Source organism: Pavona decussata, unplaced genomic scaffold, assembly GCF_977016875.1.
Source record: "Pavona decussata unplaced genomic scaffold, jaPavDecu1.1 SCAFFOLD_280, whole genome shotgun sequence".
Lineage (NCBI taxonomy): Eukaryota > Metazoa > Cnidaria > Anthozoa > Scleractinia > Agariciidae > Pavona > Pavona decussata.
Window position 1 is genome coordinate 259,802 of NW_028145681.1, and position 15,699 is coordinate 275,500.

Below are 15,699 nucleotides of genomic sequence, written 5' to 3' on the forward strand. Positions count from 1 at the left end.
GACATCTTGGTTGCTAACTCAGAGAACAATGGTGGAATCTACCTAGTAGACACAGCATCAGGAAACGGCAAGGCAGCGTCTGTGAAGGTCATCCATAATGGTACAGGTGTCTGCAGTAGAGCGTACAGTCTTGCTGTCAGTGACGCTGGCGATATCTTTTTCACAGATGTGGATGCACGTAAAATAGGTAAGTACAGTACTGTGCAAAAGTAATGAGAGCGAATTTCGACGAATTTCGTGTATTGTTCTTGCGAATTTTCGACGATACGTCGGCGAAATTTCGGGCGGTATTTCGCGTCGCTCAATGCGATATTTCGAAGAAAATGCGGCGAAATTATGCGAATTCTTTCGAAATTTCGAAATAACGAAATTTCCTTGCTTTCGAAATTTCGAAGAAATGAACTTTCGTTTCTTCGAATTTTCGAAGCAGCGAATTATAATTGCAGTACATAACTCGCGGGAATTAAACACGCTTTGTTTATTTATTAACACCACGACTGAAGAGCGTTTAAAAATAAGCTAGAGAGATTTAACCCGCACTTTGCTTCAGTAGAATAACTGCCCGTTTGTTTTTCAATAAGACTGAATCAAGGACTGAATCGTAATTACAACAAGCGGGATTGTAAACTTCATGATTACGCATGCAAATTTCCGGTTGAAATCTAACTCCGATTGAAGGTCGAGCTTGCAATGTTTTGATTCGCTTCATAGACAAAAAGCGCTTTGATTTGCATTCCAGTAGTTCAAAATGTTTAGACAAAAAAATGTTGATATTCGCATGATATGGCAGGTCTTTTATAAAATGAAAGATAATTATTGAAATTCCGTGCCGACAGATGCATTTGTTTACACAATATGCCCGTGAGAACTCCGGTGAGAGCAACTGCGTAGCGAAACTGTGAAGCTAATGTCTTTGACACTGCGTGTTGTGCCAAAATTAATTCACGTATTTTTACCAGTGAATGATTTCAGAGAAACATGGAATCAGTTCTACAATTTACCAACGTCAAAATATTATGACAAATGTTTACCCCCCCTGAAAACTAAATAAATGTAAGAAACAAATCTTAATACATCATCTGGTTTATTGTTTAATAAGGTTTACATTGCATTCCAAAAAACAAAGAAAACGAATCTAAAATATATTAGATTACATGCAAAAATATACACACAGTTGCTAACGAATTAATTTTGCCTAGTTTGTTTGTCACTATTTTTTCTCAAGTTTTGGCAGCGTTTGCCGATGCTTATTTTACATGACTCCCACATGCGGTTCAGTTCCTCTCTGTCCCTGCACTGGTAGCCGAAGCTCCTTGTCACTTCCGCTGAAACAAAACAAAATTCTTGGTGAGAACTCAAGTTTGGTAATACGCAAATAATCCCGCCAGCTACTCAGGGCATTTATACGCAAATGATGGCTAACTGTATTTTGCAAAACGAAATGCAATGAAGCAGGTAAAAGGTCGCTGTGGTCTGATAAGAGCTCGTTTCGCATAATTACAGATCTTTAATTTCAAAACTCTACACTTCCGGTGTTTATTCTTCACTTCTGTTTTATACATCACAACGCGCGCCGAACAATGTCACTTGATATCATTATTTTACAGTTCATTTGTTTTCACTTAGTTTCGTTTCGTTCAAGGATGAAAACAGATTTAATGTTGTAAGCATACCTTTGATTGCAGCAATGATTCTGTGATCAAGAGGAGCGAAGTCCTTGGTGCCATGAACTGTCGAATTCATAAGGACCTCCTTTGGAAACAGCTTGTCGACGAGCCGCAGGGCCATCACGGTTGGTTTCGTCGCTGCCTTTACGAAATTAAAGTCTGCTTTCGCTAACTTGACCTCTCCAACTCCTCCGACTTGGATTCTCTCTGATAACAAGAATAATAAACAAAACACCGGTGAACGGTCAAATTGCGAGGATATCGAATTCCTATTTCAAGCTAAAGGAAAAGAAAACTCTAAGTCAAAACTGAGGGCCAAAGCTCTTTTGGAAGAATCTTTATTGATTAGTTATTAAACTCGAAACAAAGTTCACCTTGATCTAGGATTAGCTTCAGATGTCAAGAAGATTTCAGTGAACGTAAAACATAAAAACTTTCATACCTGTGGAATCAAAGTCCGTTTGACGAATTAGCTCGTCCAGCACACGGTCAGGTTCTGTCATGCAAGGTGTGCGATGTAGGTCTGTAGCGGGTTCCTGTCTGAAATGCACAGGTGGCGTATAGGGCAGCTCTGGTGTTGCCGTGGTGCTACACTGTGATGCTCGGAAGGGCTGTGTTGCCACTAGACTCAGCAATCTGTCCAGCTTGGCCTCCTGTCTTGCATACGAACACTCGAGCCGCTCTAATATGGTCCGTACTAGCCGAAGCTCGTTCGCTGTCTGTTCGTGCTTGTTTGAGCCGCTGTTCTTGCTAGTGCTAACCTAAATAAAAAATAAAAAATAACTGCATGTCAATTACATTATCCCTTACCAATAGGATAAAGGCTGACTCTTCTCAAAAAACGTCCAACCAGAATCAAGCCAGAACTGCCAAGAGAGTTTCAAACAACCTAAAGGTGGATTTCCACTGTCGCGTAAATTTTACGTGCGTACAGACGTGAATTTAGCTGGCTTTATGTACGTAAATAAAATAAGCGATATATGAGCCGCGTGCGTAAACGTAAAAAGTTGAATGCTGTTCAACTTTTTACGTTTACGCACGCGGCTCATACATCGCTTCTTATCGTATTTACGTACGTAAAGCCAGCTCAATTCACGTCTGTACGCACGTAAAATTTACGCAACAGTAGAAATCCAGCACAGATTCACGAAAGAACGATATAATTTAGGTTAACATTTTACCTCCATATTCAGTTATTCAGAATCCACATCTCTTATTCTGACTATTTTAAAACTAAAGTCTTTAAAAAAAATGGTCGATACGCATTGGAGACCCTCTCTAATTAAATTTACTTGTGTACAAACAAAGCCATTTACGTTCTTCTTTCAAACAAAGCCATTCACGTTCTTTTACGCTATTGCTACATGCATATGCCCAGAGGCTGGGCACGGTCTCCAATAGACCCGAAAAATCGAACAAAATATCAATCGCACCTAAAATTTACGACACAGTGGACAATTGACCTTAAGGTGGATTTCCACTGTCGCGTAAATTTTACTTGCGTACAGACGTGAATTTAGCTGGCTTTACGTATGTCAGAAAAATAAGAAGCGACGTATGAACGGCGTGCGTAAACGTAAAAAGTTGAGCGCTGTTCGACTTTTTACGTTTACGCACGCGGCTTATACATCGCTTCTCATTTCATTTACGTACGTAAAGCCAGCTAAACTTACGTCTGTACGCACGTGACATTTACGCGACCACTGGAAATCCACCTTTAAAAGTGAACAAAACCAACAACTTACAATGGCCGTCGAATTGTCCACAGTTCTGATTGCTTTGGATAGCAGGCTTCCAAAATTTATGTTGTCGGACTCCTCCTCTGACTCTGGGAAATGTGGCATTTCTTCAGGTGTCTCCTGCACAGGCTTCTAACGTTGCGGTCTATAGGCCACCAGCGGGAAATCATCGTCGTCCGAGCTGTCATCAGATGTGTCCTCGACACTTTCATTTATCTTGCTGGGAGACGCGGCGTCCAGAACCTGTGCATGTGTTCACGAAACGAACAAAATCGAATCAATCCTTACAAAAAACCCTAGCGAATAATAATTAGGAAGACTAGCTTTGAATTTTCCGAGCGCGAGCAAATTATGCGTACGGTTGTGCATTGAGTTGGCTTTACGTACAAAAAAAAAAACAACAACAACAAAAAAAAAATAGTAAGAAGTGATGTGAGAGAGCCGCGTGCGTAAACGTAAAAGGTTGAACAACGCTCAACATTTTAAGTTTAGGTGTCGCGTAAATATTATGTGCGTACAGGCGTAAATTTAGCTGGCTTTGCGTACGTAAATAAATAAAAAGGTGGATTTCCACCGTCGCGAAAATTTAAAGTGCGCACAGACGTAAATTTAGCATGGCTTTACGTACGTAAACGTAAAAAGTTGAGCGTTGTCCAACCTCTATGAAGGTGGATTTCCACTGTCGCGTAAATTTTACGTGCATACAGACGTGAATTTAGTTGGCTTTACGTACGCAAATAAAACAAGAAGCGATAGATGAGCCGCGCGCGTAAACGTAAAAAGTTGAACAGCGCTCAACTTTTTACGTTTACGCACGCGGCTCATATATCGCTTCTTATTTTATTTACATTCGTAAAGCCAGCTAAATTCACGTCTGTGCGAAACTAAAATTTACGCGACAGTGGAAATCCGGCAGTCTCTAATCTAATCGCAGTGTCGAAAACCTTGTGAGTACGTAAGCTTTCGTAGTATGCTCGCGCTCTTAAGGTGGATTTTCACTGTCGCTTTAATTTTACGTGCGTACAGACGTGAATTAAGCTGGCTTTACGTACGTAAATAAAATAAGAAGCAATGTATGAGCCGCGTGCGTAAACGTAAAAAGTTGAACAGCATTCAACTTTTTACGTTTACGCACGCGGCTCATATATCGCTTCTTATTTTATTTACGTACGTAAAGCCAGCTAAATTCACGTCTGTACGCACGTAAAATTAAAGCGACAGTGAAAATCCATCTTTAATTATTCGTTCACACGGACAGGTTGACCATTAGAAAATCGAATCAGTCCTTACAAAAACCTAGCGAAATATATGAACATCTGGCACTGGTTGTTCAAAACACGATTAAGCTAATTGAAGTTTTAAATCGTCAACTTTGAATCCAGTTAAATAAAACAAGGCTTAGCATTTGAAAATATTTTCAGAAAGAGGGATGTAAACAACTACCCTGCTAGCCGCTCATATTAAACGACGAGATAATTTCTATTGATAGTTTGATGTAACATCAAGCAATTTTCTTTTACATACCTTTCCTTTTGGTTTTTCTTTTGGCTTGGGCTTGTCTGTTTTCGTTTTCTTGCGGCGTTCAGGGGAAGACATGGCTTCTGGGATCTAAAGACGAAAATCATAAACTTGTTATTAGAAGATATAATTGAATTAAAACGATAACGCAATTTACCAGTCGGTGATGAAACAGACAAGAGGAAATAATGAAATGACTGAAAGTACTTACCAGTTTACGTTTAGCTTTTGTCTGACACGGCTGGGGCTCATCAACTGGAGACTCGATCTCTTCGATAAGTGGGTAGCAGGTAATGGTTGCACCGTACTCCTTTTTTCCTTTTCCCCAGATGACGCGAACTTTTTGCCCTTGCTTAAGAGGTGATGGATCTACAATGGTTGAGCGTACAACATCCGAATACTTCCCACGGCTCCAATTCACTCGCGCAATTTGCTTACTCATTTTTCTTTGGTATGGTTTGATGACACAATAACATCAACAGATACCTCACAACCGTACTTCGCCTTTTTATAGTAAGTATGAAGTTCGTTCGGATCGAAAATCCCTTATCGTGATTGGCTCTTACAGCTTTTATTGTTTGAGGTGTTTCAAAGAAAACTAATTAACTTTGGAACCTTGAGCGTTTTGAGTTTTATTTCTTTCTCTTTCATTGATGTGCTAATTGTTGGGGGGCAAGCGCGTGCCGCCTCTGCTGTTGAAAAAACTTCACACGTCACTAGTCTGTTTGAATAAATTTGTTATTGCTGTTGCTGAACTACTGCAATAAAAAGTTTATTTCATGAAAGTGAATATTTGAAAATTCATATATAAGAACTGCGGAAGGAAGAATGAGTAAGTGAATGATCATCATGGATTTGAATCCCGTTAAGGCGTGGTATTTTTTTCATGCATTCTTTACGCAACTGCAAAGTTGCAATTATAACTGCAATAATCATTTACTTATTTAAAGTTTACTTCAGACAAAATCTTCCACTTTTATTTTGCATTTTCAACCGGTTAAAAAAAGAGAGAACCATTTTAGTCTAAGGAAACTTAAACTTTTATTAATGTTTTCTTTGTTGTGCTTTTTTGAGGACGGTGAGCGTGTGCCGCCTCTACTGTTTGGAAAATTTCACACCCTATTGTTTAGTCTGATTGAATAAACTTGCAGGGTTTAATTATAAATTGTTTAACTGGTCCAAAACAGTTTATTTTAGGCATAATCTTTTCCAATTAAATTTTGCGTCTTCAACCAGTTCAAAAAAGAGAACCATTTTCAGTCTTTCAGTCTTGAGCTTTTAAACATGTTTTTTTCTTTCTTGTTCTTTCTCACGGGGGCGGCGAGCGCGTGCCGCATCTGCTGTTGAAAAAACTTCACACGCTATTGTGTAGACTGTTTGAATAATTTTGTTTATACTAATTATTAATTGTTGAACTAGTGCAATGCAGTGTTCATTTTATGAACGCATTCCAGTGTTAATTTGTTGCGTTGGTTATCTTGGCGGCTTGTGCGTGCCCCTTCACTGTTAAAAAAAAATCCCACACCATTTTTAGTCTGTTTGAATAATAACTCGCGTCCAAGCGATGTAGCGCGTCTGGTTTCAAGTGTAGATACCTAAACCCCTCTATCCAATTAAGCTAATGGTGCTGGCTATAAAACTATGCCAAGATTTTTGAAATACTTTTAAAATACCGATGATTACCGAATTTATAATTACCTCTGAACACGAGCGTCCAGATCACCTTATGAAAGTTTCTCGCTTATTTATATTTTGTTTGTTTAATTAAAGGTTCCTGCTTTTAAAGATCATCCGTTTCTATTCCCCGTTCCCGGTTCCTCGTTCCCTATTCCCGTTCCCTATTGTAAAAATAGCCCAGGTGTTTGTTTGTTGTTTTTTCTTTTTTCGAAGAGGCAATTTAGCACTATGACGTGAGAATACTGCACGCGCGCGCTAAAGATTTAAGAACTTTATTGGTCATTGACTTTTCTCAAAATTGGTGGCTCCTAAAGGAGCCGTTTTTCATAGCGTTACCAGCAATCAGCAACACTAATGTCTTGTCGCCGCGCCGTTTTCAGCAATGACGTCGGGGATGACTTCAAACACAACATGATCAATGTATTTGTTGCATTTCTCTATGGTGACTTTCTTTCTCCAAAACTTCTTTATTCCATCCACAAGTTCCTGCTTGGTCTGCGACTTTACTTTCGTCTCCAAATAGAACTTTAGCTCATGCCACATATCTTCGATGGGGTTCATGTCTGGGCTTTCCGGGGGAGTTCGCCACCAGTTGATTTTGTTTTCTTCAAAGAAGGTCTTTGCAGTTTTCGAAGTGTGCTTGGGATCGTTGTCCTGCATGAAGCGGTGGTCTGGCAGTTTTTCACGGATGAAGGGGAGAAGAGTATCCTTCAAAATGCTGCAGTAAAGACCGGCTTCCATTATCCCTTCGAAGATGCAGATTTTGGTAGCACCGTGCCTGCTGATACCAGCCCAAACGTGAACTTTGAGAGGGTGGTTTGGTTTCGGCTTTCGCTTAGGGGGTTCACCAACCTTCCGGTAGCACGTGCGGCGGAACTGCTGAAGAGAGATGGAACATTCATCGCTAAAGATGATGTTGTCGAAGGTATCTTCAGTGGCTATCACTCGCTGCACGAACTCGAGTCTCTTGGTCTTGTTTACGTCACGGATCAGCTGGCAGTACTTTGTGTTTTGAAGAGTCCATCCTTGCTCTTTGCGTGCTCTTCGAACTGTTGATGGATGAACTTCCACGCCACACTTGAAAAGCTTCTTTTGGATTTGGCGGCTGGTGGCTTCGTCATTTTTTTGCATCTGTGCCTCGATAAATGCCTTGGCAGATGCATTCAGCTTTCTTGGCCGACCGGACTTCGGGAGGTTGTCGACGGAACCGGTAAGTTTGATCTTTTTAACTATTCTTGCAACGCTCTGATAGCTTACGGAAGAACCTTCGTCTCTTAATTTTTTGAATATAGCTAGCGGCTGCAAGCCATGTTCGTGAAGAGATTGGATTCGCTTTCGAGCGTAAGGTGAAACCTTTGGCATGATTACTGTAAACAGTGTGATTACAAATCACTGAAGATGACATTTATACAAAAACCGTTGCCATGATAACGTCGCGATACCATGATGCCTCGCTGTCTCAAATAGAATTGTTTACGCAAACGATTGATCGAAACGAAACGAAAGCCTTTCACTGTACAATGTACTTAGCTTAGCCTCGAAAATTCGCTGCACTCTTCGAAACTTCGAAAAACGCTTCGAAAAATTGAAGCATTCTTCGAAATTTCGAAACGTTTCCTTCGAAATTTCGCGAATCTTCTCGAATTGTCGTCCGAATTTTCGCTGAAACATTCGCATACAATTTCGAAATTTCGAAAGTGTCAAGACAATGGCGCTTTCGAAAATTCGTCGAAAGTTCGGCGATATTTCGTTTCGTTAAAAAAATCGCTGATTTTCGTCGAAAAGTGGCGAAATGCCTCGAAATTCGTCGAAATTCGCTCTCATTACTTTTGCACAGTACTGTACGTGGAAGAAAATAAAGCAGAATATACCATCGGATCAGGGGGAGAAACACCTCACGATGGTTGCGAAAAGACAGCGGCATTTGCTCAGCCACAGGACTTTGTATCAAAAGAGACTATATCTCACTGACACAGGAGCTGGAGCACTAAAGCTTATATCCCACACTAAGCCAATTGCTAATTTCCTGAAGCATGTGTGACTTTTGTATACATTGCATGGTATCAATTCTCAACTAGCATCTTTGACGATGCAACTAGTTATTTCGAAACAGCTGTAGAAGAGGCGAAAGATGAATGCAGGAGGCAGAAGAACTGTTGAAGGACCACCCTCCTCCAAGACAGTTGCCAGCATAAGGATGACGCTAGAGGCCCTTCGCTGTATAGCAAAAGAGTTAAAGATCGTCAATGTGTCCTACAATGCCACCGTTGAAAAGATCCTGATCCAGCTGTGGTCATTTTTTGATAATTCTGCAAAGGGGACTGCTGCTTATGGCAAAGCAGTTATGGCCATGAAGGAGATAACTCATCAGCAAAAGGACGGAAAAAAGTGGCAAAGTGTTTCAAAAAAGCATGCAGAACAAAATGGTTGTCAATAGAGAAAGCAATTGACGGAGCTTTTGATAATTTTGAAGCACTAAGTCTGACTCTGCGCACCATGAAAGAAGAGGACGATGCCTTGGCAACTGGTCTGCTAAATCAGATTGCTAACCTCAATTTTTTGTCAACAGTTTACGTGTTGCATGCTGTCCTGCCAGCCCTTGCTCACTTAAGCAAAGCTTTTCAACAAGGCAATGTTCCTTGGTAGCTATCACCCCAACTATAAGAATATATCAAGTACACAGTTGACACCTTAAAGGGTGTAGCTGCAGCAGACAAGCCCTTGTAAGAGTTACAGAAAGATCTGGGTGATGGGGGAAGGCTTTGAACCTGTGAACTTCCAGCACTTACTAGCTTTCCACGAGCAGAGTTTAACATCACTCACTCAGAAGTATATCATGGCATTGAAAGAGAACATCAACAGTCGCTTTGAACACAGCCTGCCTACTTTTTGGATCTTTCATCCCACTGCACTTCCTGGGAGATCAGACCCAGCATTTAAGGATGATGGTGCTGATGACATCGAAATACTGGCAGACTATTTCTACAATGGGCACCATAGCAAAGCGGAAATGAAGGTCGAACTGTTGTGTGAATGGCAGAAATTCAAATACAACTTTCTGCAGATGAAGAATCAAATACCATCTGATACCCCAGGAAATACAAGAACTACACGAACTACAGGTACTACAAGAACTACACAAACTACAGGTACTACAAAAACGACCCAAACTACAGAACTACACGAACTACAGGTACTACAAGAACTACAGAAACTACAGGTACTATAAACACTACATGAACTACAGGTACTACAAGAACTACATTAACTACAGGTACCACAAGTATCACAGGTACTATAAAAACTACATGAACTACAGGTACTAAAGTGCTCCCTGGCAAACTATAGTTATTAGAGCAGCTAACTAAAAATGTATTGGTGACACTTTGAGGGTGCTATATTTGTGATGGTTGTCATGGACCTACTACCCTTCTTTTTTCGGCAAAGGATATCGACTGGCTGCTCCTAGGTATGGGTAAATTCTTTTCATCTTCCTTAGATCACTATTTACTTTAGAGCAATAACATTTAGAAATAATAAGCATTATGTCTGCTTTTCTAAATGACAGCTGCCATGGGTTTTATTTCGAGGGACGCATAAAATTTTTAATTCCCATCACGAGCATGGTTTCTGTTTATTATCTGTCGTCAGGTCAGATTGAGTTTCATTTTAGTAGGACGTTTTATCGGTACATTCCGATTACAAGGTACAGAGTTCATTCGCACAAGTTGCACAGTCTGTTAGCTCAAGTGATTAGTTTTTCTTAGTGATAAGTTTTTCGTGTATCATGGCAGCTACGCGTGATCGTGGAGCAATTGCTCCAGTGGATTATTCAGCCTTGGAAGCCGGGCTTTAGCCAGGTTTGAAAAGTGCTGAAATATCGGCAAAGTCCGTGAAGATCAAAACCTCTACTTCTTCTTTGCCTCCGATGCCGTTATCTGTTCCTAACGATGATGCACAGTAAATTCGCTCTGCCTTGGCCGCCGCGAAAGCGGAGAACAAAGCTCTGCGTCGTGCGTAGCAGCTTCGTGAGCTGCGACATGAGCTGTCCTCCGTGCAGAAACAGAACGCTTGTCTTAAAGGTGAACTAGAAGATCTGCCCTTTCCTTCTAAGCTCATGGTTCCTTCTAGCATTCCTCCACCTTTAACAACGTCTTTAACTGTCCAGGATGTCCGTGTGTTGCCTGGTTTAAGCTCGCACGTCGATGCTCAACTTCACCAACTTGGGCTCTCCGATTCGAGTGGCTTGGAGGGTTCAGACGATGATGAAGAGAGCAAGCAGAAAGGTCGGAACGATAGAGCCAAACGAGGTAAGAAGTTGCGGTCCGGGAAAAGGCCGGGCGTTGTATCCGCAAGTTTGGCCTCAGAGTCAACTGAGTCTTACGTACATTAGAAAAGCAGTGCCCTATGACAATTTAAGCCTCGCCGAATTTGCTGCCAGATTCGCATGTATCCTTCGCCTTCCCAGTTTGAGCGCAACTGAGCGTGATGCACATACTGAACATTTTACGACGCTCATGTATTTGGCTACCCAAGTTTCATGGCCTGCAGTTTGCAGTCTCTACGCAGCAGTATTATTTGAGATTGAGTGTGGTCGTTTACGTTGCGGCCATTCTTTTGCGCACTTAGAAGCTCGCTTGCTACACGGTCAAGCTAACTGTCGTGGTCAACTAGCGCGCCAGTTACGAAACCACCTGCAACCATTCAGTTCTGCAAGGCTTTCCAAACCGGCAGTTGTTCCTCCAACAAGGATCACTATGGTTTTATCAGAAATGAGCGAAAATGGGTGCAACATATTTGTGCAAAGTGTTGGCTCACAAAGCAGGAGGTGCAGCGTCATCCAGAAAACTCTACTGTGTCCTTTTGCCAGTTCATGGAGCACCGCTTTGCCCCCTCAGTTGACAACCTGCGGTATTTTAAATAATGACTCGGCGCGGACAGTACACAAGATCCTGTACATTTTAGTGTGGATCATGATGACTGTGATTTACATTGTACTGGTGATGTGTTGCCGGTTTCATGTTCTAACGTTGTTTTGGTTGTTCCAGTCTTAGTCCCGGCTGTATCAGCGGTTGATTTGCCTTAAGTTAGTCAGAACGTTTCTACTTTCGACAGTGTCGAAGTCCACCTTTCAGTTCAGTCAAGTCAAGTTAGTCAAGCCAAGTCCGTCAATCATGTTAGTCACGGCAATGAGTTTATTGCTTCGCCCAGTCACGTTTCGTCATCTAGTGTTTTAAGCTCGTCGCGTATTGATTTTCTCGCGTTGCATGAATCAGTGTGCACGTCTGGTCAACGGAATTATGTTAGTTGTCGTTCGCCCGTCCAGTCTCGTTTGAATGTTCCATGCTGGCGTCAGTATTTGCGGAATTATCAGGACAGCCAAATATGCGATTTTCTTGAGTACGGATGGCCCGTGGGTTATGACTACTGTTCATATGGTTTCCCCTTGTAGCAAGTTGTGCAATCTTCAGGGTGTGTTATTTCCAGACGTTATTGACTCGCATCTGTCAGCAGAGACCGGTCAGAACGCCGTGATTGGCCCGTTCTCAGTTAGTCCTTTCTCGTGTCGGGTCGCATTGTCTCCATTGAATTCTGTACCAAAACAAGATTCTTCGGAGCGTTACATCATCGTAGATTTCAGTTGGCCAGTGGCTACTTCGGTAAATGATGGCAATTCTTCCTCTCGTTACTTAGGGCACAATATTTCTTTAACATATCATACAGTGAACAACATTGCATCTTTAATTTGGTCTACTGGCGCAGGATGTTTAATATACAAGCACGATTTAAGGCGGGCTTATCGGCAATTTCCAGTAGACCCGATGGGCTATATTTTATTAAGATATTGTTGAAAACACGTTTATTTCGATGTCGTTTTGCCAATGGGATTACGATCAGTTGCGATGGTGTGTCAGCGCATCACCACTGCTGTCTGTTTCATCTGTGAGACGGAAGGACATCCCACAATCAGTTACCTGGATGACTTTACAGGAGTGGCTACTCCTAATACGGCCTGGCAGGCGTATGAACATTATGGACGTGTTTTGGAGGAGCTGGGTTTGGACGAGTCCCCAAATAGAGCTTGCCCACCTGCGACAGTTTCGACGTGTTTAGGCATACAGTTCGATATTCTGCAGATGACTATGTCAGTCACACAAGAACGTTTAGCAGAACTTGAGTCTCTTCTTCATGCTTAGTCGGTTAAAAGAGCTGCCACCAAAACTGAATTACCATCGCTTCTCGGTAAACTTGCGTTTGTTTCTAAATGCATTCGACAGAGCTGATTGTTTCTTGCGCGGATTTTAACTTTGCTGAGGACACTTAAACGGAATTCTTATAATACTCGTCTCACTGGGGAGTTCCGAAAAGATATTGCGTGGTGGCTGTGTTTCATGAGAAGTTACAACGGCGTTTCCCTCCTCTCCTCATTGTCTTGGACGGCGCCTGATTTAGTTTTTTTCCACTGATGCGTGTCCATCGGGATGTGACGGTCTCTCCACGTTTCAATATTTTCATGACATGTTCCCTACGGAAGTCCTTGTCACCTACGCTCAGATTCATTTGCTTCAGGCACTAGCCATTTTAGTTGTGGTTCGTTTGTGGGGTCATGTTTGGTCAGGTTTACTTTGGGATAATGCCTCTGTGGTTTCTGCGCTATCTTCTGAGAAGGTGAAGGATCATTGCTCGCTGACATTTTGCATAAGATTTGGGTCATCGCCTCCCTTGAATTTGAACTTCGTGCTGTTCATTTGTCTGGTGAGGAGAACCGTGCGGCTAACTTCTTGTTGCGTTGGCATTTCGATTGTGTTTTTAAGGAGCGTTTTCGTCGCCTTTCCTTGTTTCCTGAACTCATTGTTCCTCCTGACGTCTTTAATCTTTATGATTATTAATGCATTCCTGTTTTTTTAGATTGAAAACTAAAACAGTTGTGCGGGATTTGAAAGCCACTTGCCAGGCAGTGTTTGCTGCAGGAACTCACAAGAATCATTTAATGCACAGGCAGACTTATTTTTTCTTTTGTTTGTACTTTTCGTTAGACCCCTTAACAGCTTCGGTAGACACGGTATGCTTGTATTGTCAGTTTTTAAGTAGATCTCTTACACCAGAATCGGTTAGAAATTATCTTAGTGCGGCTAAGTTCTTGCATGTTGCGCTGGGACATGATTTTCCCTCGCTTAAGGAGTTCTGTTACGCCACGTATTCTTTTTCTTTTAGTTCAGAATTCTTGTTCTCCTAACTCTTCTTTGGAGGAGATCACTTTTTCATGTGCGTTTTTGTTTGCCTTTTTCCTGTTGGCTCGCATCTCTGATATTGTACCAGCCTCCTTACATTCTTTTGATCAGTGTAAGCATTTATGGAGACGGAATATCGTGTCGGCTCCTCATGGCCTTACGGTTACTTTTAAGTCATCCAAAACAAATCAGACCAGGTCGCGTCACTTGCAATTGCCTCTCTTGCCATTCCCAATTCGCTGTTATGCCCCGTCCTTATGTTTAATCGTATGTGTTCCCTCGTTCCCACATGTTCCGCGGCGCCTGCAGTTGTTTTACCATCTTCCGAGGGGTCTCTTTCTCCCATCACTAAAAGTGTTTTTGTTCACGTTTTTCGCAGGCATTTATCGTTACCTGGTGTCTCTTGGGCACAATCTTTTCGAGGGTACTCTTTTCATAGGGGCAGTGCAAATTGGGCATTTCAGTTAGGGTTACCGGGCGAGCTCATTCAAGTGTTTGGGGACTGGTCATCAGAGGTGTACAAGAGTTATCTGGAATTTGCCTTGCCAGCTAAGTTACGGGTCGCTCAAGTTGTCAGTAAGGCATTAATTCAAACTTGTTAATTTTAGGGTCTTTAGATTTTAATCTTGCACAGGACACAATTTGTTTGGGGGTTTGGTGGGCAGAGAGTTTTATTGTTGTTGATTTCTCAGTTTCTTTGTGCGGTATCACATAATAAAACTCTATATGCCAAACAAAGTATTTGTCCTGTTTATTAGTCTGCGAGAGATATCACAGGGAATTGGTTTTATTTTGAGGGACGCTTAAAATTTTTAATTCCCATTACAAGCATGGTTTCTGTTTCGTTGTTTATTGTCTGTCGTCAGGTCAGATTGAGTGTCATGTTACTAGCACGTTTTATCGGTATATTCCGATTACAAGGTACAGAGTTCATTCGCACAAGCTGCACAGTCTATTAGCTCCAGTGATTAGTTTTTCTTCCTATCCCTCTCACCCTTGTGGTGGGCAGAGAGTTTTATTGTTGTCGATTTCTTGGTTTCTTTGTACGGTATCAGATAATAAAACTCTCTATATGCCAAACAAAGTGTGTGTCCTGTTTATTAATCTGCGAGAAATATCACAGGTAATTAGGATACATTTCAGGACCAAGAAAAGGCAGGAAAAAAACACAAACAGACAAGCAGAAGTGCTCCCGGAGGAGCGTATCAGGAGTATAAAGAATACAGTAAGTTTTCTAATTAATTACTGCAAAACTCTCAGCCAATCAACATTCACTGGGGTGGAAGAAAAAAAGAAATACCTCCTATGCCTCTCGTCTGTGGACTATATCTCCTTAGAGCATTTGATGTCTGAGGACAACAGTGCTTGGGGGAACAGCAGTTCTGAGGATGAAGATGCCCCAAAAAGAAAGGTCCTGTGCAGGAGGCCTCTGCAGTGGAGGAGCATGGAGCTGAACTCTTTATTCAGTAGACTGGATCGGATAGTGCACAAAAACAGTCTCAACGTAGTGCCTCTATGACGACTGAGAGGAAAGATGGCCCTCCATCTACCCGAAAGGCACCAGAGGAAGCTCCTGCATTTGCTTTGTCATAACGGACCAAAATAAGATTTTTCCAGTGTCTCGGTAACAGTCATTTGAATACTATATATGTTAGATACAAAAGAAAAGGTCTTACTTATTACAACAGCATGACTTACATAGTTCAAACATTAAAAGAAATGCTGTTTGGCCATTTTTCACTGTTCTTGTTTTAATGTGTTTTCTCATCTAGTGTGTGGTATTAAAATGAATATTGCAATCATCGCTTCACCACTGAGGTGAAAAAAAAAATACTGTCAAAACAAGTTTTGGAGACTTGGGTGTTG

The 15,699-nt window shown here is 41.6% G+C and overlaps 1 protein-coding gene and 2 pseudogenes across 2 annotated transcripts; 1 reads left to right on the forward strand and 2 right to left on the reverse strand.

Moving 5' to 3' along the window:
- Positions 1–1,185: 1,185 nt before the first annotated feature.
- On the reverse strand, positions 1,186–5,569 carry LOC146455286 (uncharacterized; annotated as a pseudogene). Its single transcript, XR_014859055.1, has 6 exons — positions 5,136–5,569; positions 4,931–5,014; positions 3,413–3,649; positions 2,110–2,428; positions 1,674–1,874; positions 1,186–1,325 (listed from the first exon to the last, which is right to left on the reverse strand). The product of XR_014859055.1 is annotated as an uncharacterized LOC146455286 (transcript).
- Positions 5,570–6,952: 1,383 nt separating this feature from the next.
- On the reverse strand, positions 6,953–7,963 carry LOC146455287 (uncharacterized). The gene has a single exon (XM_085094455.1). The coding sequence runs from the start codon at positions 7,961–7,963 to the stop codon at positions 6,953–6,955; it is 1,011 nt and encodes a 336-aa protein (XP_084950581.1).
- A 5,829-nt stretch (positions 7,964–13,792) lies between these two features.
- LOC146455288 (uncharacterized) lies at positions 13,793–15,426 on the forward strand (annotated as a pseudogene).
- The last annotated feature ends 273 nt before the right edge of the window (positions 15,427–15,699 follow it).